General features: G+C 37.3%; 2 protein-coding genes across 4 annotated transcripts in view; both read right to left on the minus strand.

Annotated features, from left to right (window-relative positions):
* The window catches only part of LOC145774013 (sphingosine-1-phosphate phosphatase 1-like), a 45791-nt gene that overhangs the window by 13225 nt on the left and 6453 nt on the right, over positions 1–26113 (minus strand). The window lies entirely within an intron of this gene.
* Positions 680–25165, minus strand: LOC145774336 (cation channel sperm-associated protein 1-like). 3 transcript variants are annotated; one of them, XM_082585561.1, is made up of 12 exons: positions 25068–25165; positions 23304–23455; positions 22118–22345; positions 20947–21183; positions 12000–12146; positions 9179–9248; positions 8516–8561; positions 7502–7558; positions 7233–7317; positions 1793–1871; positions 1341–1455; positions 680–751 (listed from the first exon to the last, which is right to left on the minus strand). In XM_082585561.1, exons 1-12 carry the CDS (start codon positions 25112–25114, stop codon positions 719–721), a joined length of 1296 nt encoding a protein of 431 aa, XP_082441687.1. In that variant the 5' UTR covers positions 25115–25165; the 3' UTR covers positions 680–718. The 3 variants fall into 3 exon arrangements, with proteins under 3 accessions (XP_082441687.1, XP_082441689.1, XP_082441688.1); XM_082585563.1 differs by having other exon boundaries at positions 23304–23460; positions 25068–25150; XM_082585562.1 differs by lacking the exon at positions 7502–7558.

The raw sequence follows: 26113 nt of genomic DNA on the forward strand, positions 1-26113 counted from the left end.
GTCATGTAAGTTACTGCACATTTTGCAACATAACAATTTCTGCTTTTCGCTTTTAGCCTAAGTACAATCTTTAATTTTTGTCTCAAAATAATATTCACGACACAAAATTCTGTATCACAGTAAGTTACATCATTATAACATAGCATGATGCCCTTTTGTGCGATTGTTTTTTGTATAGGCTACCGGACACTTGTATAATTACAGTAGCCTACTCGATCATGAGCTGATAGATAAACATTGTCGCTATAGGCCTATCTTATCTTAAAACTTAAAAAAAATTGGCCTTTCCGACACAAAATTGCCCTTTTTTCATAATCCTGCCCCCCTCCCAATCAAAAATCGTTCCGGCGCCCCTGTAGCCTACATGCCTACAGTAGGAAAACAACTTTTTAATTCTTTTATGGCAGAGGTAGAATGAAGATAGGCTAATGTTAATGTAGATGCACCGCACGGTATTGCGTAGGCAATGCAATCATATGGCTTCCATCGACACAACACTCCAAGCAGGTTCCGATCTTAAATTTCGTCTTGGTGTTAGTGGTTCAAAGCCTCTACAAGTAAACGAAACGGCCAGGAATAACCTAACAAAGGCATTGTCAGTCTGAAGATAAAGATTCAAAAACAACCAAACCAACAATTTTGTCGAAATACATTCGTTTCGAACAGAGAACAAACCAAATGTTATAAAATTTTGTATTATCTGCAAATAAAAAAGATTTCATGACGCTCTGTCCATGACTTCACTCGTATTCTGAAAAACAAAAGAAATTATTTAATTACAATTTTATTGCAGACAAAACTTTGTCCATACTTAACATACAAAAAACGACAAACAAGCAAACCAGACAGTAGCCTACGCTCAGTTTATATTGATCAAGATAAAGAACCTACTGATTATAGGCTATATAGGCCTACGCCTATACTTTTGTCCCAGCCTTGTAAGCTTTTAATTGATGCAATGTCGCACCGGAAACTAAAAACTTAAGATGTTTGCTCACAAATAGGCCCAAACCAGGCTACACTCAATTTCTAATAATGTGTAGGCCTAGCTATTAAATTAGGGCGTTAAGTAGCGCCAGAGGCCGATCCAAAGCTCGTTATCGTTATCCAAGTTTGCATAAGTATTATTTGAAATCTTGCTAGCTACATTCTCCTTTCAAAGAGAATAGCCGTCAATTGGCCAGTTATTGGCTTGGAAAGAAATCAAAACTGATCATAGGCTAACTGTCTGATGCACCAACTAAACTTCCTTGTTCAAAATCGTCAACTTTTGCTACAAAATTGGAAGTTCTTATCAAGTTCTGGCTGAAATGAAGTCGCCTTGCTTTCATTCTACTCACGTCAACAACTAAGTCAATGATGCGGTCATGGCAAGCAACGAAGTTATTGTGTATGTAGTAATCCTTTTCCAAGGCTGGTAAAATTCGATAATACCATTCCAGCAAATGCACCTCCCTGTAATGACAAAAAAAAAGGCTACTACGGTACGTAACCAAACAAAGTAAAACAACCATTTCAATTTTTCACCTCTTGGTAGAAGACAACAGTTTTAACATCAGTCACCAGGTGAAGAGGAATGTTTAACTTGAATCGCTTTTTTAAATTACGCTACCGGTGGGCCTACCTATCTTGACCTAAAGCAGTCGTAGGCTCTGGACTCTAGAGTCTAGCTAGACTATAACCTATTTCTCAAACCTAGCTTTGTTTAACGCCCGGGTTAACATAACCTATGCCAGTTAGGCCTAACTAAGTCATTGGTGCAAAATACACGTTTTTATAATAAAATACTAACTCTTCTGTGGCATGTTCTAAAAATCCATGTAATTCCCGCTTGGAGTCAAAATATTCGTCATCACTTATAGAATCTTCGTCTGCAAACAAAAAAGCGTGAGATAACTACAGGGAATAGACTAAAGCATAGTTTATCGGTAGGCCTAGGCCTACCTAAGTTTTGTCTATTTTCTGCAATAGACTTGATTAATGTTTTGATTCCGTTCCACAAGCAGACAAAAAACTGATGACTGTAGCCTATATTTTTTATTGCATACTAAACCCCAAAATAGTTTGTGAAGAAAACAAACAACTCTACTAATTTCAAAGATATGGCAAGCAAAAGTAATCTTGCTTAACGATGAACGGGTGTTTGGTAGCAAGCATTTATAAACTATCACATAAGGGAACATTCATTGTTATAAGCTATCATATTAATACAAAAATGAATTTATCCTGACTCACTCGTTTCGACCAATTGAAACTTCACTTCATTCAAAAACAATAAAAATGGCGACTTCAATAGCCTAACGTGCATTCAAGCACAGCTTCATAACTTCAATCACAATTCACATCATATGTGCAAACCACCTGGATGAATGCGGCATGGCAAAATGGCAATGCGACGCAGGGCCCGATTAATGAGGCATGAGGCACATGAGGCACCATGAGGCACACGAGGCACAGGCCTCAGGCCCCCTGGCTTTGGGGGCCCCCATTTTTTTTACATTAGTACCGTAGGCGTAGGTAGTGAATGTTATTGTGTCAGTGTGTGCACAGTTGTTATTTTTGAGAAACGATTTCAAATTGTGTAACAATTACTAAATAGAATAACGATTCCGAATCGTCACGCTTTGGCGAAGTTACTGGCTATGCTAGGCAAAAGTTGAGCACTGCTGCTCTGCATCATAAGCGATTGCCAATAGGGGCCCCTAAACTTAGCTGTGCCTCGGGCCACCGTGAGCCTTAATCAGGCCCTGATGCGACGTAGCCTATTGGCTGGTTTAAATTACTAAGCAGTGTCGTTGAAACAAGATCCAAGATATATCTTACTTTTTAGTCTGGGCCAAATGGTTCTGCAGGCCCGAGCACCTGTTGCAAAGTCCCGTTTGCAAACCATATGTTTTGCATAGAAATGACTTCGCCTATAGTGACTTCGTGTATAAGAACACTTTTCTTACAGTGACACCACATTTCTGTCCCTTGGGCTTAAAAATTTCCGGGGGAAAGTCGTGTAATATGGACCACTTAAAAACATATTGCAATTACGCATGAGGTTGATGCACAAACTGAGAGTTCTTGGTCAGGTTTATTCACCACTGCCGTGAAGGTCTTTCATCACGAAAATCATATCAACACAATCACCACCAAACATACAATCCAAATTTAAAATTATGCGCCATGGTGGTCCATATTACACACCACATGTGTAATATGGACCACAAGCATGAGTAGTTTAAACTTCAAATAAATTACACAGAGGTAAACCTAAACAATGCAAAGATATTTCAGACAAAAAATGCGTTATTCTCCGAGTGATATGGAATGTCATTTGCTTTTTAATTAACGTTTTCATATCAGTGACTATCAGTGGCGGCTCGTGGTATATATAACAGGGGGTGCTGCAACCGAAGGTATACGTGAAAGAGCGAGCGCCAAAGCCGCGATGCCAAGCTAGGGGGGTATGGCGTATGGAGGCATATAAATATGCCAAACAGTCGTTTACAATATGTTTACAAATTTTGTGTATTTTTTTGAAAATGCCTTAAATGATTTCTGATAAACTACAAAAATTTTGTGTTTTTTTTATTTCTTTGTTTCCGTTTAGATATCTGAAAAAAACCTTCAAACTGCGGTAAACGTTACCGCTAGATGTCAGGCAAGTGTTGAGCTCTCTACGTTGTCACGGTGATATTTATGCGTTACCGTATGCAAAGAAAGAACCACATAAACTTCACTTTGCACAAAAAATAAAAATTCTCTATGAACGATTGAAAATTGCAGAAAAAATTCAAATACAAACCTAGCAATTTTTTTCAACTTTTAGATAATGCAAGCCTTCCTCTTTCTAAAAAAGTAAGACCCATGCAGTTTGGCAAACAAAAACCAGAGTTATGGTGATTGCAAAAAGTGTGTATTTTTTTAGGGCTCGGGCATTCTAAAGACCCCGTGGCAGTTAAAGGGTTATTCCTGATGTTCAACAAGTTTAAATAGGCTGTTTTAGCATGTGACCTTTTGCCTTAGCTTATTATCGTAAGTTAGCAATGAACCTAGATGTAACAACAATAATGATAACCTAGTCTAAGCTTTATGTTTTTGTGCAGAAAGCAAAGCACATTAGTCTAACCATGTAACAGCATCAGTCGCAGCCACCTGATATCGTGCTTGAAAACGATGAAGTATACTTGCTACAGTAACTAGGCTGACCAGCAATTGCAAAATTTGCAGTTCGGAATTGTGGGATTTTAAAGCAACCTCAGCCAAAAATGACGTCACAATCTCTGTTTGTTCATCTTTTATAAAATCGCAACTGCAGAGCTTGCAGTTCAGAGCTTCCAAATATAAAACTTAAAAAATCATAATATTTTTTAAAATCCAGAAATTATGAAACTTCTAGTCGGTAGGATTTATAGAGAAAATGAGAAAAAAACGTGAAATTAATAAAAAAAAAGAAACTGCTGAAATGTGCAGGGGGTGCTGCAGTTGTGCAGTTTCTATGGACGAGCCGCCACTGGTGACTATTATAGCCTACCTAGTGAAGCAGGTCCAAGAACTAAGCAATGTAGATCACAAGTAAACAAGAACTAGAAAGAACACTATAACACCAGCTGTAACACATGGTCAAAATCGGTTGTTTACAATGTTGCTATATGGAACAGTGGTCCATATTACACACCACCACCTGTTTCATATTACACTTCACTAAACAAAAAAATCTTAACAATCTCATGAAATAATCAAAAGAACAAACACTAAAATTTCTTCCATACATTAACTAGCAATAACGTCACTATACGACAATAACCCTTCCTTAGTCCTAAGTATCTTTGAACTTACACAAACCTTAATCACATAAACACTGTAAATAAGATAGCACAGACCCCTTTCAAGTTTTCTCTCGCCATGCCTTCTGAAAGCTGCACAAAGAAATAAATTTTCCGCCATTATCCTTTAGTTCAACTCTTATTTCAAGCTGTTTACGAAGCATATAGTTTTCAAATTTTTAAAAGGGCTAAAACGTGCTGTTCCATATTACACGCTGGTCCATATTACACGGCTTTCCCTTATAAGGACACTTTACGGTGTATTTCCAGTTTAAGTTGGAATCATATATATTTTGTCCTTATCAGCATTCGCCAGTTCCCAGCCAGCAAATCCATCTTTTTACATTGATTTAACGTATGCAGAGGTTGAACCATAAAGGATTGATTTGCTGACTGGGTTTGAATTAAACCAACATGGGATGCGCATGCGCAGATACTGCACAAGTGAAGTTATCAACGACGTCATCATTCGTCTATAGTGACACTTTTTCCGCGGTCCCTTCAGGTGTCACTATAGACCAGTGGTTCCCAACCTGGGGTTCGCGGATCCCTTGGGGGTCCGTGAGAAAGCATTTGGGGGTCCGTGATTACCTTGAAGAATTTTGGAAAAAAAACTTTGTTCTATATGCACGGGTGGAGCACCAGCCATGCTCGGGAACAAATCCGGATTTGGTGCTTTAGTAAGAAATGAAGCTCCTCACGTGGTTGCTACCCATTGCTTCTTGCACAGGAAGGCCTACGCCTTAGCAGCAAAAACTTTACTAGCAAGTCTCAAAGAAATTCTGACGAATTGCGTGAAAGTCGTTAATTTCATCAAAAGCAGAGCTGTAAACCACCGTACTTTTAAAGCGCTCAGTCAAGAAGAGTCAGATGACGGAGTACTTTTGTATCATTCTAAGGTACGTTGGTTATCTAGAGAAGTTTTAAAACGACTGCAGCAGCTAAAAAATGAGGTATCAACTCTTTTGAAAGCAAAAGGAAGTCCCCTCTCAAAATTGTTCGAGAGTAAAACTAAAAGTTGTCTTTACGGCATGGCCTACTTAGCCGATATTTTCGGTCATATTAACAATGTGAATCGTGGCATTCAAGGACCAGGTGTGACAATAATTGATGCAGCTGAAAAACTGAAAGCGTTTTTAGCCAGGTTGCCGGTTTGGAAACGCAGATTGGAAGCAGGTAATTATGCTAACTTTCCAATGTTAGAAGATCTTATCTTGATGAATGAAACTCAAAGAGAATGTACTCTTTTGATCTCTGAGAGAAAAAATTTGCGCACACTTGAAACCCTGCAAATCTCATTTCAACGTTATTTTAATTTAGAACACCTGCCGAACGAAGTTGAAACATGGATTCGAAATCCTTTTCTTTTTGACTTGAACAACATTAGCGATGACGATCTCAGTAATATGACCTAATTGATTTGAGATCAAAAGAGTTATTAAGAATTGAATTTCATTCAAAAACTGTGGAAGAATTTTGGTGCTCACAACTGCAAACCTATCCATTCTTGGCAAAGCAAGCGATTATTGTTTTGTTACCATTCATAACCAACCACAACCAGTATAACCACTTAACCTTTGCGAGGCAGGATTCTCAGCTCTTGTTACAATAAAAACAACATCGAAATCGCCTGGACAGTGGACGTTGAAGATGACATGCGTGTTGCATTGTCAAAAACTTAACCGCAGTTCAGTCGTTTAGTTCAGGAAAGGCAACAACAACTATCTCATTAAATTTGCTTACACTGAAAAAGTTTCGGCTTAGCACTTTGGGTCACCTTAATATTCAAATACTGCTGATATTTCTTGAACAATCCTTTCATTTTCTTATTTAAGCAACTGTTTAACCTGATATTTGCCGCAGGAGTCACAGCGGCAATGCAATATGACACCATACAGTAGTTGAGTAGAATAATTATTACAATAGTCAATAGTACTGTGATTGAACTGACTCGTGTGAAAATAAATTTCTTTGCATTAGTAGCCTATGTTAATTGAGTTTCAGGCAAAGTTGAGGTAGGGGTCCGCAGAATTAATAATTTGTCTAAAGGGGTCCGTGACAACAAAAAGGTTGGGAACCACTGCTATAGACGAATTCTACTGTACCGTTGAATAATCCACCTTTTTAGTCAACTCCTGGTTTGAAAAATCTATTTTTTACCTTTATGATTTTAGGCTACATGCATTTTTTTTCATTTTAAGAGGTGTCTTGTTTTTTAATAATGTCGTGTTTTGGGAGCCAGGGTAGACTATGTCATTTCTAATGATCATACATTTTTTATGTAACGCCCCTGTTTTAGCACTTAAACCAATGTTAAATGTGGCTATCACAAGCTACTTTGCAGTTTTACGACATAGCAATGGCCATAACCGACAAACTATAATGCGTAAAAACGAAAAGACTACATAATATTTTCACCTCTAAAAAAAAGCTGCTTTCGAAGATTTTCCATATCATCAGAATCGCTGTCCCCCTCGTCATTTTCTGCCATTTCTTGTTTGAGCTGAAAGGTTAAAACAAAATTTGACTTTTATGCTTCATAATCATTATATCGATAGGTTGAGGCAGAAAAAATAAATAAATTTGAAATACAGTACAACACAATGGATTAAAAACTAGAATAGTAAAAAATATATATTTAGTATTTTTCTCGATAGAGCGTTGATTTTTCTGTAAGCTATCTGTACTTGTCGTTTTTCTCTTTCCATAATCTCTTTTTCTTCACCTTTTCTGATCATTTTGTCCTGACAAAAAATCAGCATAAACATTAGAGTAGCCTATGCTAGAGGTAGATCCAGCAAGTAGCCTATCCTGGATGGCGAGTTTAACAAAATACAGCGATGTGCAGGGCTAGAGCATGCGTAAATGTTAAGTTGCTCCAGCTCCGGAGCTTTCTTTTATCATAAATTAGCTCCAGCTCTTGCTCCGGAGCTTATTGATACCACAGCTCCGGCTTCAGCTCCAGGCTCCGAAAAGTGCTTTCATTAAAATAATGATGACATATCAGTTTAATTTCTAAAGCTTAAAATTACTTGCAGTCAACATGTTGCTAAAAATGGCACAACTTTATGAAATTTAAGGTAGGCTACTTTCATCAAAATGTCATGCGGAACTGCGTTTCAAAACATATTCGTTAATTAGACGTCTGATTACGCAAAAAAATTCTTAGTTTTGCGAAGGGTTGCTGTTAAATTATGTGAATTCAGCCAACAGTATTGGCATCTTATGAAATACATCGGAGCCGGAGCTATTTTTCAAACAACTGGCTCCAGCTCCACTTGAATTTTACTTAGAGCTCCGGCTCCAGCTCCTTTGAAAATGCACGGCTCCGGAGCTCCTGCTCCTTGCTCTGGCTCCAAAGCCCTGGTAATGTGTAGGTCTACATTAATTCAATTAACCTTGAAAACACACCATTCATAAAATTGCTTTTCTGTGTTTTATGGGGAGCGATCGCCCAATTCTGAATCAGCCGCCACTGGGTTTTGCTATTCTGTGAAGGATATCCTACTCTGAGCCCTACATGTAAACTTAATGGAAACGACATGGGCCTGCTCACGATTGGATTATTGGCTTAGGCCTGGGGTACTGCAAGCAATACTGGTGGGTCATGTTGCCAAAGTGATTAACCATGTAGACTATATTTGAAAGCACAAACAGCTCACGGGCTACCACACTAACAGCTTTCTAAACAATTTACTTACTCGAAGTGTCAGTTGAAAGTTGTCCACCAACACAGCGATAAAGAGGCTGCAAAATGAATAATAATCGATGCATATTAAATTTATACAAAAGATAGGTCTATAGTTTTTCTACTTAACGTCATGTAGCCGAGTAGCCCAACTTATAGTCGATAAATCGGACACTTTTAGCATCATCGTCTATTTGGCTTCTACAGTAGGCTACAAAATTGAAAGCGACCGTAGCCTACTCAGAGCTACAAAACGTAAGTAAATATGAATCATGAAGCACCGAATCATGAAACATAATGTCCATGATTTATTCACATTATTTTTTCGAACTTCACCTTTGACTTAAAGTATCAATGAAAACCAGATGAATAAAAATTTCAGTGTCGGTATCAAGCATGAACAAGTAGCAACAACTTGTTGAAGTGATACGAATATGACATAGTCCTATACATTGGTAGGCTAACTTACGCCCAGCAAAGAAAATCGGTCTTTTTACATCAATTCAACTTCTGCAGACTTGAAATCGATGCAAAAAGGACCGCTTTTGCAAGCTGGGTGTCGATATCCACCTAACACTTCCTTATGAGAGTAAAAAATTAAGCCTTGTTAACCTCGCAGATGTTCATCCATATCAATAGCTTAATATGAACATTAAAATTTAAACCTTTAACTTACTTGAGAAAGACAAAGTATTCGATGATGATGTAAAAAAGAAGATAGAAAAACATTTTCACATCAAAATATCCTGAAATGTAAAAGATGATTTTCGACTCACTTGAAAAAAAGATTTAAAACAAGTAATAGTCTGGAAAAAATTAAGTTTTTCAGCGCTTTGAAACGCAAGCACTTCTACTGTCGGCATACTTTTCTATGTAGACAAACTACCACGTGTCACAATGAGTCCGATTAGTTGCTGTGCTGCTGGTATAGAGAGCAGCAAAGAATTGATCAAGTAAATTTTGTTTGATAAGTAGGCTACATTTAGCGAAGCCTAATGAATGGAATAATTCCCCGGCAACAACACTTCAACAATCGGAAAACTTCACTCTGCCAATCTCTGTAACCGGCCCTGAGTGAAAAGCCTCTATAACAGGGGTGGGGAACCTTTTCAGTATTGCGGGCCACATAAAATGAGAAATAACACAAGCGGGCCATTAAAAATTTCGAAATTTTATTTACAGACAAAAACTGATTCGCAACGGTAGGTGCTTCCAAACAGAGACACATATTTCAAAGCATGTTTCCGCATGACTGGAAAATCACCAGCATTTATGCAGCTTTGATAAAAGTTGAGCAGTGGAATGTTTTGGTACATCGCTTTCAACGTACCGTCATTCTGGAGATCTACTATTTCATGTTGGAAGTTATTAGGAACATCATTATTAGGAACATCTTATTGTTTTCAAGTTGTACTTTCCACAGATGTAGTTTAGCTTCAAATGATTTCACTTTTGCAAACAAGGAGTTCAAAAGCTGATTCGGTCCCTGCAACTTGACGTTGAGCTCGGAGAGGTGCTCGCTAATGTCAACCATAAACGTTAGGTCACACAACCACTGGCTATCAGTGAGTTCAACGACATGGTTTCCCTGATTATTCACGAACTGATCGACTTCGTTTCGTTTTATTTCTTCATCGACGGCCATTCGCAATATACCGAGAATGCAGAGCTTACTCTTTTTTGAGCTGTTGTTTCAATATATTTTGGGTAAAGAAATTTTGACGCGGGCCACATGGAACAGTCACGCGGGCCACATTCGGCCCGCGGGCCGCAGGTTCCCCACCCCTGCTCTATAACAAGTATGCGAAACTACCAGGAATGACCTATCAAGGTTTTGTCAGTCCGAGGATAAAGATTCAAAACCAACTAACCATAAAAATATATAAGCTGCGAAACGTAAGATATTATGAGTAGGGCAACCAAAAGTCAATAAAGTCAAAATTTTTCTGCCTTGCTCAAAGTTCATAAAACGTCCACAAACTAAATTTCAGGCTGACACGAAGAGAAGTTTCAAAGTTATTAAGTAAAAAAAAAGTCAAAATTCATGGTTAGGTCAAAATTTTCTTTTAATGTAGTTTTTTTTCTCTCTATTGATATTTTATTAAAAGCTACACAGATACTGATTTTTTGTTGCAATTTTTGTTGCTATTCTGACGTAATAATCGATTTGTTGCAATTTCTGAGGTAATAATCTTGTTTCGCCCACTACTGACGATTGAATATTAGCCAACTACCCTGCTGTTGATCAGTTGGTTGCCAGGGTTAAAGCAGTGACCATTAAAAACAGGTCAAGAAGAGCTAGTTTTACTTCCATTGGCCAACCTCCACAGCCAAATGTAACTAGATGGGTTACTTGGTTGAAAGCTGCTTACTATTATTCAAGAAGTCTACCAGAAGTAAGGAATATTGCGGAAGACTTCCATGATGGTGGTGTCTTGCTGCGGCGTGCTTAAGATGCTGTAAAAGCTCCCAACTTAGCTACTCACCTTGTAGAAATAGAGGAGCAGTACAGCGCACTGTTCGATTCAATTCAGAAGATGGAAGACAGCCGATACACCATTCAAGAAGCTTACCAGAAAATGAGGTCCCTTAACTTTGGTGTTGATGACTGCCGAATTGGAAAATATATTCAAGCAAGAATCTCAAGGAATGACATCAAGTGCATTGTGAAAATGGGACGAGATGATATTTCACTACATTTTTATAGCCTACTGAGGAACTCCCAAGCAACTTCTGTAGCCTATTTCTCTATTTTAGGAAAAATTTTGGCGAGAGAGAGGTACTTCAAAGGCGATAATGTGAAACATTAGTTGATGTTGAAGTATAATAGTGCAAAACCCTCTCAGTAATTTCGGGATATTTAAAGACACTCCATATTTATCTTTTGCAGTTTTTCGAGTGACTTTCTTTATACCTGTTCGCTGTTCGATAGATGTGGTGTCCTTGAGTCTTCCACATTTTTCTCATATTTCATTAGAAAAGAAAATATCCTTACCTAACGGTTTGATTTCTAATATGCTTTGTATTTCGCATTTGGGTTGCAAACGCAGAAAGCTATTGGTCAAAATTAGGTCAAAATTTGTAAATTATAAAGTCAAAATTTCAAGTTTTTAGGTCAAAAAATTGGTTGCCCTAGTTATGAGTATCTTACTCGTGAATGCGGTACCGAGAAAAATACCGCAGACCACATCATCAACGATTGCACCACCTTTAAGCTACCTAATGGAGTGGAAGGTCTGCGTGTCTTGGATGGTAAAACAAAAGACTGACTGCTCTCTAGTAGCTTTCCAGCTTAGTCCGGGAACATCGTGAATCTGGGGTTGCAAAAGGATAGACTCTTGGCGCCAGAAGCCTACACGACGACGATCATTTTCATAATTACAGAATTTTTTGATAATGGAATGAATAACGTATGGTCCTATCGTAAAAAGGCTTACCACATAGCCAACATCAACATTTATGACATTTGTAGACGCATATGTCTATTGTAACCTTACCAAGTTTATCTGTCATTCCAGTGAAAATTTCAAACCAATCATCCAATGTTAACAGTTGAATCAATGTGAATGATGCCACTCCGAAGTGACCAAAATGCCTCTCATCCTGTGATACAAATAATCCACGACCAATGACAGCAAATATCACTGGAAAAATAAATAGTTTTAACAACACTCATAAACACACGAATAGTTAAAATAGTTTTTAATCAACAAATTTATTGGACTGTTCTTTCAATCAACAAAATATAAATAATGTTAAAACAGCTGCAAGTAGCAGCCTATAAAATAAACTACTAAAAAGTTTTCAATTTTTTGTACAAGTTCTTTTACCAGAAATATCAATATGACGCGGGAAACTTATGTGAAGTCAGTAGCCTATACAGTGGCTCCGAGAGGGGGGGGGAAGTCGGGCCAGTTTCCCCCCTAGCAAAACATTGTAAAGGAAAAACGAGTAGTTTTTTGTTTTTGCACTTTTGAGGGGGGCCCATATTTAGTACTAAAGTAAAAATGTACCAACTAAATAATCAACAAATTCTTAAATGAAGTGCGTAGTTCCAAGTATTTCTCAATCATTGTAAATGTCACTCTCGATGCTTCTCATTAAGAACAAATCATTTTCGTGTTAAGGTAGGCGATGTTGAACAGCTTCAAGACGTAAAATCTGAAGCTGAAATGATTTCTGTATCACTGAACGGTTTCGATTGTATTGATAGTTTCAACTTGAAAACTGGCGCTGTGTTAGCTAAGCGGGAACTATTTTTGCTTGACAACTGAACCTTAACTTCAAAATCTGCGTTGGCCAGGCATAGGATGTTGTATCCAACATAAGTTATCTGTGAAAGTTAAAGGTATCAGTCCAAGCACGATTAAAGAAAGTAAATCCTGTATATTTTTTGTTTATGGATCATCATCATCATCAGTCATTATCTCCGCCTGCATCACATTGCGCATCAACATGGGTTATTTGCTTCCAAGAGTGACGATTTGAGCCAGCTCGCCCAGTGTCGCCAAGTTGAGTCCGGTCCATGATTGGATGTTGTCTTGTCATCGTTTTGGTTGTCTGCCACGTTTTCTTTTTTCTTCTACTTTTCCTTCTGTGCAAACTTTTCTGATTCCGAATTGTGATCTTTTAATGTGGCCGAACAGTTTTAAAACTTTTGATTTTATTAACTTATTGCTGGAATTGGATGTGATTTTGTCATAGTTAAAAGATCTTCTGTTTTCGTGTGGTCAAGTAGCCTTTTGTTGGTCATGCTTCTCATGATGTGATTTGGAAGGTAGTGAGTTTTTTCTTTATGTATGTTGTTGCTTACATCTAATTGGAATTCATAATGTTGCCTACAGACACAGGGCCGTTGACAGGATTTCTCGGGCCCGGTACCAATTTATTTTCGGGCCCCCTTCGGCCTTCATCGACTATGTTATGAAAATAAAGGTTGTGTACAAACTTTTATTGATGTCGTTTAAGCATGGTCATTTAACAAATCTTGCGCAATCTTAAAATTTCTTGAACCGCAAAACTTACTATCTCTATCTAGCGGTTGCTTTTTTGAACTTTTATTTGTCACATGGCGCTAGAGTATTCTAGGCTCACCAGAAGAGAATTTACAGCAAAGGTAGTGCAGACAGTCAGAAAGTTTTCAATTTGATTTGGGAAAGGTGTTTGGGCCTCGATCAAACATTTGCTGATTGCTGCAATCTGAAAACGGTTTTGTGCAGTTTTTAGTGCAGTGCAATGCAATTTTTAATGCAGAAACAGGGATAGCAATCTTCTTACCTGTGCCATTTCAGTTTGAGTTTAAACAAATATTAACCTGTTTATGTTGAAATTCGTGTTTCGGGTAATATTCATGGTTAGGGAAATCACTATACTAGACTAAACTAAATTCTTATTTTACTGTTTGGTGGCTGAAGTGGCTATTTGACCACCAGAAAGCTGAAGTGCAGTGCTGTGTTAAGCCCTTTGTGGGCCCCCGGGGCCAAAATAATTTTGAGCCCCTTATTGGCAAGCAGACTTATGATAATATAGTGTGTATGTTAACTGCACTGATATGGAAAGGTGGTTCACTTCACTAGACTTTCTCACCAGTTGAGAAAACAATACAAATGTAAATAAGAGCAAACACAGGTCTTTCAAGTCATAGCTACACCTTTGCTTGCAATGAAAGCCAAAAGTGTTAACGATTTCTAAACATACTGGCAACGGTCATGAAGCGTATGGGTCATTCAACCCAGATCTTATATCACACAGTAGAAGCCGGTATCAAAATTTGACATGCTTATCACATTGAGTTCATACAATTTTTTACATCGGACAAGAATTGACAAAATTATGAGAATTTTAAATTGGTTACCTACATTTGGAAGCACTTTTTCCAAAAATTACAATTGGCATTTGAAATTTCACTAACCTATTATTTTTAAATGTATATTGTATAGCCATAACATAGCAAAACAGTTTAGAAGTGCAAAAAAAAGTGAATTCACACATGCTTTAACAAACAACATTTTAACACTTTCACCAAGTGGTAATTATGTTTTGCCTTATAGGATCGCCGAGGTGGAGGCTGACTTGGTGACCTCATAAGGTCTTTCGCTTCTTTCCTATCTCACTTTTATGTACTGTACCAGTGCATTTGATGTGATATTTTGTGAAAAAAAATAAACCAGTGATTGATTGATTAAACCACTCACCTATACAATACTTTCAAAAAGCTAACAAGTACCCAATCAAAATGCTAACATGAAAACTCAAGTGTACTCAAATGTGCATAATCAGGAACTTAAGTGTACGATAAAAACAATAGTTTACCAATCTAGTGATATACTTTCAATTCACAACAGAACAGTGTTAATCCATAACAGTACAGAATGGCGTACATGGTTTATTAACTAGGCCTACTCACACAAGATACACTATTATTAGAAACCTGTTGTTAATCATGCTATATTTCACTAAAACATTTTTTTTATTAATTGCCTTATTTTTGGAACATTGTGGTTGCTGAATTTAAGAAGCACAATTATTATGAGCAGCACTTGCTGTAATCTAACTGTTGAATTAACTTTTCTTCATGTAATTATTTTTTCATATGCAAACACCATTGGTCATGCTAAAAACAGTTGTTATTGAAATGGTGTATGAGTGCTGACTTATGTAGATGAAGTTTAATAACTTCATCACATGTTGCAACTACTTCACAGGAATCACAGCATACATAAGAAAATTACCATGATCTTTAACATTAACAAAACGGAGCAATATTTACAGTGTAACACTAGTTAATAGGTTTCTAGGTAAGGTCTAACAGCTTCATCACTCACTGACAACTTTGCAGTACTAAGAAAGCCTTCATAGGTTACTGGTGCTGAATGAAATGTTATAATGCTTACTGCACAATACCGGCTAACTACTACCTAGTTAAACTTTTATAACTTCAACTAGGGACTGTGGAATAACGGGACGACTCGCTTTATCGATTTTTCTTGCGATATGGACAGCTGGAGGGTCACTGCAAAATTTAAAAATTAGCAGAACTGCAAAAAGTTTTGTTTGCTTTTACTTAAATTCATTTTTAACAAATGAAATGCTATATTTTGCTCGAGGTTTAGGATGCTGGAACATCGACAGAACCTTGCTACAGCAGTGTGAGTTTAAATACTGTTACCACAGAGCGTGAAATATATTGCTGCATTATTATGATAATATTGCTGCATTCGTTATCACATAAGCATGATATCACATATTTTCATACATTTATTTTGGCAAAACACACTTTGTGCACATGCAGTCAGGTCACATACGGTGCACCTTGGTATTCGACATATCGCGGTAGACCTCAAGCAGTAGTTGCACCAAATTTTGACATAACACTTTGACCCTCCAGTTGTCCACCTTCGTTTTGAGTGAGCAATCCCCTACTTCTACCATCCCTAACTTCAACAATCATCAACCCAGCAGTGTACAGAACACAGCAGAAATATAACTAATAGTAAACACAGGTCTATCAAGTTATAGCTTCATCTTTGCTTGGAATGAAAGAAATGAAACATAAAGCAGCAACGATTTGAAATCACAAACAAAATACTGGCAACTGTGATAAAATACTTATTATACTGGTATCTAAATGTAATATGCTGGTTACACTTGCTGATAGCTACCTCTGTAAAGTCAGGGATATTTATAATTGCGGGATTGTAAATGCTAAAAATGAAATGCTAATTAATCTATGAGAAATGCTATTTTGTTTACTGTTCACAATTTTTTAGCAATAAACAAAATATGACTGCACAAATGGAATAGGCTACAAATAAGACAAACATTTTTATGGCCTACAGTTAAAGGCAGGTTAATTGATTATATACCTATTACATTACTCAATGTTCGCTTATTACTTGCTGACCTTTGACTTTGAGGTCAGTTTTTGAATTGTTTGTCTTACTTTTGGTGGTCGTTCTTAAGCTTGTGGCCTGCTGATCACTTTATCTGGTTCTTACCACAGCAATTAAAGACATGGGTAAAGATCGCATTAAATGCTTCATGGTTTCTGGTACATTCAAGGTTTAACATTTGGCTCAACATAACTTTCGAAAAAAAAAACTATGCAAAGAGCTTGGAGAAAAACATTCCCTTGTTTGGAACATCTGCAAAACTTTTGCAGCACGTCTGCACCATTGCTAATCATAGTAAACGAATGTATTCCAATTGCAATAACGGCAAAGCAAAGTTTGCTAGGTTCTGACAAACCTCCATGTTCAGCCATTTCAAAGAATTCCTCTTTGAGAGTTTTGTTTATCTGAAATGTTCAAAGCAAGAATGTCGGTAGTTCAAACAAGACATCTTCTTTATGAAATGCTGAATGAAATCTTGGTACATAGCAAGGTTACACCATTCTAGAACTAGATTACCGGTTGTAAACCAGTAACATTCACTTTGAAGTAAAGCTTAAGAAAACAAAACACCCTGTAAAACCAAAACGTTAAGCTAAAAGTGCAGCAGCCTTAATGCAGCTTCTGACACTTCAAAAAATACTTTTACCTTGCAAGTTATACCGGTAGATGTAGAAAAAATATTTTATTGTTAAATGGGATATCAATAGACCAACCATACTTTAAGCTAGTCCAGTATTACAAAAAGTATTTCATGTGTCTTGTTTACTTATTGGCAGACTTCAAAATCAATCGTACCTGACTCTTAAAGTTTATGCTAACCAGAAGCTAACCTACGTACAAAACATGAACGCTTTCACTTTATGCTAAAGAAAGGTTTCAATCTATGCTTTTGCAAAATTTAGACAAGGCATTGCAATTAAGTTATGCAAATGTCTTATATAATTTGCCCATTTATGACAATCATTTTAAAATGAGCTGTCTACTTCGTGGTTTAACCTATAACAGTAGCACACAAAGTATGGTGACCCTACCACTACCAGTGTATAAAGCGGTTTCAGTTCAACAGTTGCCAATTCCAAAGTTTTACCACAAAGTACAAAAAAATAAACAACCAAAATAATTAAAACACATTTATCTTAAACACACCTTTGTAGGAATTGGGCCTGTCTTGATTTCAAGTATTCAATTGCAACCAACCTGTTTTATTTCAAATATAATACAGGTAATTTTACTAATGTTGTCACATTTTAACTTTTCAAGATAATGTGGTTTTTAGAGATGTTTTGGTATAAGGGCCCAGCATCTCATTGGTACCGAGCCTAAATTATCTTGTCAATGAACAAGTAGGCTACACGCAGTAAACTTTAACAACTAAAAAACAGATTGTTACTGAAACGCAAAAGTCAATTACCTGTGGGCCCCCTGAAATTCTATCACAAAATAACGACCAAGATAATGTGGTGATTTTAGAGATATTTTGATATAAGGGCCCAGGCCCAGCATCTCATTGGTACCGGACCTAAATTATCTTCCCAAAGGAAGTACACACAGTAAACTTTAGCAGCTAAAAAACATGTTGTCACTGACACGCAAAAGTCTATTACTAGTAGGCCTCCTGAGATGGTGGGCCCAGTACCCAGAAGGGGGCCCGGTACTTTAAGATCTGACAGCTGAAATAGCAGTTTTAACCTCTGATGGCAATTCCTTCAGATCTGATTATATTAAGATCTTGATTATGTTTAAAATCGCGGGGAATTTTTAAAATCCGGGCCCCTTAAATATTCCGGGCCCGGGTCCAAAAGTACCACCTAGACCCCCCTGTCAACGCCCCTGTACAGACAGCGTTGTTCAAATGTCTTATCCTTTTTGGAGTAATTGATTAATTATCTGTAAGCTTGTTGTGGCATCTTTAAAGTTATAGACCAGTCACAGAAGAATTTCTGAAAAATCTAAAGAAAGCTGTCCTATCATCTTGCAAAGAAAATTGACTTCGAGAATGTAATCAAGGCGGGGTGCAGTCAAACCCAATGCTTTACATTACTCTTTTGCAATTGAAGCTCTAAAGACGTTTCTTAAATGCATCAAGTTAGAACCAACAAGAGCTTGATCGGAAGCTGAGTCAATGCTAAAGTAGCCTACAACTAGCAGTTTTAAATTTGTGACTGCTTTGCATTATGTGGATTACGGTCCTAAACAAGATTCACTGATGAATTTAATGAAATTAAAGGAAGACGTAATCTAAGTAAGAGAAAGCTGAGAAGAGTAGGCTAATACTCGCAAGCTAAAGTTGCAGTGGCAATTATAAATTTAAAAGAAAATGACTTTGTTTTCCTGAGGACAGAACGCTTTTATAACTCCACTTTACTAGCTGAATCATTCGAAGGAAATGTATTCTACCGTACATTGCAAAGGATTCGATCGTTGTTGGAACTGACAAATGTATCAACAAACTTAAACATAGGCCTATCGTCGATGAGTTTGAAGTTCCATGAAAATTTCATCGTATGTCTGTTGTGCAGTTGCGGGCATATGGGACAAATTTAAACCATTTGTAGGCTACAACAATGACATTTTTCAAGACATTTTGGATGAGTTGGTACTTTTGACAGAAATTACCCACACAGCAAACTTCAGCTGCAAACCAGAACGAACCACCCCATAATCTCTACACAAGGAATCATTGATTGCAACTTTCGAAAGGTTTTTCCAAATAATTTTGTTATGAATTTTTTTTGTGTTCCGGTAGCTACCTCCAACGGTTGTGCTTTGAGAACGTGGTTTCAGCAATTCCTGAAATTTGTAAAGAATTGTTTGCGCTCCAGTAGGTCTATGACTCAAAACGATTGAAAAGCCTAACTAGACATGTTGTGCATCAATTCAGACGTCGCAATATTTTATCATTTGATGCTGTGATCCGTAACTTTGCATTGCAAAAAGTGCAGAAAGGGTTGAATTAAATCAGGGATGTCCAAAGTCCGGCCCGCGGACCAACTCCGGCCCACGAAACGTTTTTGTATGGCCCGCACCTGTTGTACAATGTGTTATTTTTGGCCTGCAGACACACAAAAATCATATAAATTCAACTTGCAGTTTTCAGAAAAATTATTGTGGCTGTTGGCCGCGAACACTTATTATCAAGACTGGCTCGCGTGGGAAAAAGTTTGGACACTCCTGAATTAAATGCTTGGTTGAACTATTTTCGTTGCCTGTAGGCCTATTGTGTGTTTACAAAGCTTTCTAGACAAAATGGTTTGCCTCAATGGCATTTTTGCTGCAAGTGTAATCCAGTGATTATATATTGATGATTTTTACATTGAACGAAGTTCTTTTCATCCTGAGGAAAGTAGGCTAATTTCAGCTTAACACGAACATGCAATGCAATATTTGCTAAAAAATATTATGGGGCCCATTTTTCGTGTTGTTTCCCGACCAGTGCTGATTTCTCTCGGAGGCCCTGAGCCTATAGGTGCTTATTGAATTGAATTTAACTATGCAGATGAAAACGGTTTGGTTTTTGAACGTTTGCTGAATCGTGAGTTTAGCCTTTGCATTTACGACTTTATTCGATTTGCAGAGATTGTGTTAACGTCGTTACAAGAACGCCTATGTAGACTGACACAAATTTTACGACCGTGGCGTATTGTATTTTGCTGTCTCACAATTTTTTTTTATGCAAATTAAACAATAAGAATAAATTTATTGATTCTTGTTTGCTCTCGTAAGAGTCCAGCCAAGGCCACCTAAAGATACGGCTTGATTTGCCACATTATGCAGAAATTTTCAGGTTTTTCTAACTTTGGGCGAACATTTAAATAAATTTTTCTGAAAATTAGATTTTTACGCTTTCTTTACTCTTTTTCCCAGATGACACAATAGGTTTTAACATCCTCACATGTTGAAAAACAAAGAAAATTTGATTTCGAAGATTTTAGTCAGACTGTTAATTTTTCAATAACAGTCTGATTTAGCGTTTTTCAACTTACTTTTTCTCATTTGCTACTGCTTCCCCAAGGCAACAAAAAAGTTTTATGTCATTAGGAAACCGCAAAAAGTAAAAACATCTCAAAAAATGTCAGTCAAGCACCAGCAGTAGGCCTAGCTGTAGTCAAAATCTGCAAAATGTGATAAATCAGGCCGCATCTCCAGGTGGCTATGGTCAGCCTACAAAATAAAATAAAAAATATAGTCTGTCAAGAAAACCTACTCAAGACAAGAATATGGCACGGTCTACTACAAAATAGCCGGACTTCTTGCTATGATGTTAATTTATATGAGCCTATAGCCTAGTTACCTTCATACCCATGACTAACTTGTCAATTTCTTTATCGTATCTAAAGTTATGTTAACAGAGCAATGTTTGCATTTGTTCATGTTTTGGCGTGTTTGGTGTCAGCTTAGATATGTAGGCTAAGCACACTTTACATAACATAGAAGACAATATAAACAGGTCATAAAGAGACTCACATATGGCCTTTAGAAATGACATTAAACCATGGCTCACACACGCTTGATTATGTAAAAAATATATTTAGGCTACTTTTAGCTGGCTTACCTAGAAAAGTTCCCATTAGCATCATAATAGCACCAAGTGATTGAAAAGAATGCAGGCAAGTTATCAAGATGACTTGAATATTTTCCAGGAATCTAATGGTTCTTAGTACTCGCAGAGACCTCAGAGCTCGTAGCACTCTTAAGATACGAAAAATGCTGGCTCCTCCTCCGCTAAACCCAGATCCGATTGTTAATGGAGCTATCATTTCAAAAAGACTTGTGAAGACTATCACTAAATCTGAAAAATAACAAACTGTTTAGCATTTTTAAATATTACTTGTGATAAGCTAACAACAAAATAACTCGACACGTCATATGTTTTATCATTCAATTTTGGTTTGATGGAGCGCTAAACCTATTTTAGTGCACACAGAAACTTTGACCTAAACTTAGATTATTTACACGTCTTGAAACCTTTACGGTTTTGCTTCATCAACTTTCTGTCTGTTATTTTTGTTCCTGCATTTTATATAGGCTACCCGCAGTGATGTAGCCTACGCGTATACAAAAAATATTGACGCCGTCAGCGTAAACGCAAACGTTCGAAAAACCATACGCTGTATGCGTCAACGTAACTTGTAAAAAAAGTTGGCGGCGTCAGCGTCAGCGCATACACTAGCGTAAGCTCATTTTGTTTGCTAGGTGCCAAACATTCACACGGTATAAACCACTCTAAACAAACAAGTTTTATTTTGAATTTCCACAAAGAAACACAAGCATCTGAAATTGTTCATCTGACGTTTTGCTGCGTTTTGGTTTCAATATGTCTTTGCCCATTGAAAACATTCTTTCAACTTATTCAAAATTCAAAATATGCGTTGACGCTATAGCCTACGCTAAAAAACCGCAAAAACTTTACGGCGTAGCTTCAAGCGACAACTATCCAAAAAATGTGGCCGCAAGCGTTAGCGTAAACAAAAAGTCTATGCCGCAAGTCTACGGCGTAGAATTTGCGGCGTATACGTACATCCCTGGCTACCCGATACCATTTTAACACCATAATTTTTTCGTATTTTGTCAATGAAAGAAAAAAATGGAGATAAATATATTGAATGCTTCTAAAGTAAATTCTTACGATATAAATGCCCAGACAGTAAAATTTGTCATTTTTACATTGATCAATATAAAAATGACGGATTTTGTTGTCTGGTTACGGAAAGACCGTGACTTACCAAGTATATCCCATCCTTGAAAAAAATATCGCAATCTCCACACGTAGATTTTTAGTGCACATTCTACGATGTAAACTGCCATAAATATTCCATCAAGGAGAGCAAAATAATAATCCAATCGTATCTCAATGCTGCGCCACGTTGACAACACCAGCATGAGGGTGTTAAGAAGAATGACAGTCATTATGACAACATTGAAAAAACGAGTCTCAATAAATTTCAACATAGCTGAAAAGAAAGTATAGTCAGTCAATGTCATGAGTATGACCCTGCAAGTCAAATGTCAGCTAAGTTTAGTTGATTGAATGTAAAAAAATATACCCTTGGAGTGGACTGAGAAAGCTTTTATGAGAACTATTTCTGGCAGTTTCGCATACCTGTGGTGCAGGCCCGGATTTAGGGGGAGGGGCAAAGGGTGCAGGTGCCCCGGGCCCCCCGACTTTTGAAGGGCCCCAAAGTGGAAAAAATGTGATTTAGTGTTGTTTTTTTTCTTTCAGCCATTGAAGTTTCTACAAAATGCTGTGCAGTGTTGGATTAATAATAGCCTACTGTAGACGTAGAGGTGGTTTTTCGCGCCGTAGGCGCAAACATTTTTTTGCACGGAGCCCCCGATCAAAAATTGCCCCGGGCCCCCCATCATCTAAATCCGGCCCTGCTGTGGTGGCTTTGAATTAGGGACGAAAGCCCGTCAGGACATTGCAAAAATAAAGTCCTAGCGTTTTGAAGCGTTGTCTGTAAATTATTTCATCCACTAAGTGCCGGTGAATGACAAGTCGTCCTGGAAATGCGTTGTTCAAGGGAACACCCCTAGAGTCGAACCAGCATTGCTTGTTCTAGCGGTTTCTTTGTGCACGAACTTGAGCGCTTCACCAACTGAGCTATCGTGATATCGCTCTAAACCGAAATTTTAAAATGCATATGCTAATAATAGTAAAATAAAGTCCTACAAAAGTTGGCATAATTATATAGGAAATTAGCAAGCGTGAAACAAAGCAACTAAATAAAAGCAACCAAGCTCGAAAACTTGGAACAAACATAGAACAAGAAGACTATCATATTTTTGCAAAAGCAAATAGTGGGCCAAAAAAGTTGTCCTACTTTGAATTAATGTAAAAGTAAAACAGAATTTCGCAGGAGTTCCTTTAAATTATACTTAAAACTTTTATAGCCCTACAATTCTTCTCACCTTTACGGAAATCGCTAGCTTCAAAAATGAACATTTGCTGCACGTCCATTTCATCCTTGACCTTTCTAATGTCGCCAAGTCGTAGGTCAACAGTCCGTAAGTTAACAAGGCTTGTTGAAGCTGCCCCCGCTCCAATACGTCGTCCATCGGTGCTGCGCTTCAGATCACATTGATATAAATTCATTTGTTGAACTTTAGTCTTCGATTTAATTTTGTTTCAGTTAAGTAAATTAGGCCTACCCGTGCAAAAGTTGCCAGTGTCCAGCTAGCAAAAGTACCTCTTTTTATATCGTCACAACGTTGGCAGATTCCGTGCGTTTCGATTGACAACAAAATTGATTCATTTCGAAACACAAAAAATCTTTGTCTAAGAACATGATTGAAAAGAAAACTTAGATAAGGAATTTTAGTATTTTACATCAGCTCGAAACAAAATAGTTCGAAAGCTCAATACAATTTTGAATTAAACAGGTCTCGGCCTAGAAAGTAAATGCGATATTGCTCATATTTTAATGAGATGCAGCGAGAACAAAAGTAAAAAAATATTATCTTTCAATCATTTTACTTTATCTATTTTAGATAGGCTACATATTAGATGTCCTCCTTTACCGTAAGATCTATTTTTTATTCTTCTTTGATACCACAAAAACACTCATCTTTCAAATAAGGGAGCTGAAACTAACAAATTTGAAAAATATGCTACCCAGTCAACATTCTTTTTTTGCATTGCTTCAACGTCACTGGATGTTCAAACAATGTTAAAAAGGCAATTTTATGAGCAGAAAAAAACAGCGACTTTTGGATTATCTTATTATTGCATAATCAAGTTATACCTGCACAACCTGACTCTAAATCAAATTTGGAGATTCATTGATTGATTGTGGGAAGGTTCTTGGACTGAGAAAGCGTCTTTGGCTGCTTGACCTTGACAGTTTCGCATACTTGAAGAGGCTTTGAACCACTGACGCAGGCCCGGTCATCGAGTTAGACAGAGCGAAGTGTCCAATTGTTGCTGTCTGCGAATTATTCCATCCACTAAGTGCGGTGAATGGAGAGCAGTCTTTGAAATACGTTTGCTCATGCGCACACTACAAGAGCCGAACAAGAGTCGCTTGGTCTTGACGTTTTTTTTTGTTCGCAACTCATGGAAATAACTTGAATTGTTATAACCCATTATCCTATATAACACATAGCCTATTACATAAATAGCGATGATATAATTAAATAGATGTCGTGATTCCAGAAGGGCCCAATTCCCAGAAGGTATTTTTGAGATACGTTTTAATTATTGTGGTCATTTACATTTGTGGGGGAATTTTGATAACTTAATAATTATATGCTTAGTGTTAACAAAAGGGTTTAAATGTCGACACTTAGATATAGGATATCAGTAAAAAGTATTAGCCTATGCCTAAAAATTAGACTCAGTGAATATTCTGTGAAAAAGCTGTGGAAAAGTTGAGACTCAATTGCTGGAGTTGGGCTCTTTTTAAAAGCAATGGAAATATTGAGGGAGGAATTTTTCATGTTTAGGCTTGAAAAATTTGGCCTTTTTTTCAGGTGTCATTTAGAAGACATTGAAAGGAAATTAGAAAAACACTGAAAGAAAAGCACAAAAGTGAGATTTGAAAAAAAAGGAGTAGGGCTCTTTTTGAATTCACGTCTATTCAATTGTTGATTAATACTTTCATTTTTTATGTCAAAAAAGCTATTAGCCTATTTGGTTGCAACAAAATAGCAGATTCAAATATCGTAGCAACTTACCTGAATCGTTTCCCTGCTGTGTGAATAGCCCTACTTACGATTGACATCTCGCAATGTAACGTTTCGGCGATCTATCTCAAAACAGTGTTGTACTTTTTTCCAGTTTTGCTGGTGATACGAATTTACTTAGAAATGTGACCGAGCTATTAACAAACAAAATGTTTTGTGACGTCATCAAATATCAGTTTTGCCGAACTTTTTTGGGGCGTAACTCGAAACAAAATTAAAGCAACTACGTATTTTGCTTTGAAACAAATTTTTTTCTAAATCTTGTTGCAACAGCATAACAAAACTTGTGCTAACGCTTATTGTCACCAATAGAAAACGAATTGATCGACATTTTAGATTGAATCTTTATCCTCAACTGGCAAACCGTCAGATATTCCTGGCAGTTCCGCATACCTGCAAAGGCTTTGCACCACTGACGCAGGGCCGGTTACAGAAATTGACAGAGTGAAGTTTCCTCTGGTCGTTATCTGTAAATTAACCAGAGGTGGACAGCAGCACGCAACTTTTTTGGTTGGGAGCGGTAGCAACGCTCCATTTTTGTTGGAGTAGCGGCTGCAATAGCGACGCATTTTTTTTCAGTGTAGAGACAACAGAGAGGCGCTGCATTTCTTTCAGTCGCACCTCCACTACTGTCCAATTTAAAGTGAAAAAAATGACTCGTTTTTTGAGATTTTTTATCAAAACAATGCGTGAAAAATCAAAGCAGAAATCATTCGACTATTGCGAGAAACATCAAGCCACGTTGATACCGATGGGCATTCTTAAATAGTTGAGAATTCGAATCTATTTTAAAATAGTTTCTATTCTATAATAGTTTAGAATATTTTTGTCAAAGAAAATGATTTAAACTCCAAATAACGTCAAAGTATTGTGAGGAGCACAAATTATGCTCATTAAAACGTGAAATAAATCCTTTGCTGTGTTCACGGGTTTTCAAACCTCACGTTTAATGGTGGTTAACTGCAGAGGAAACTAACAATGTGGAGACTTACACAATGCAGTCGCTGTTCCAGTAGCCTACCTCTGCGATTAATAGC

The sequence above is a fragment of the Aplidium turbinatum genome, chromosome 7 (assembly GCF_918807975.1).
Source record: "Aplidium turbinatum chromosome 7, kaAplTurb1.1, whole genome shotgun sequence".
Taxonomy (NCBI): Eukaryota; Metazoa; Chordata; class Ascidiacea; order Aplousobranchia; family Polyclinidae; genus Aplidium; species Aplidium turbinatum.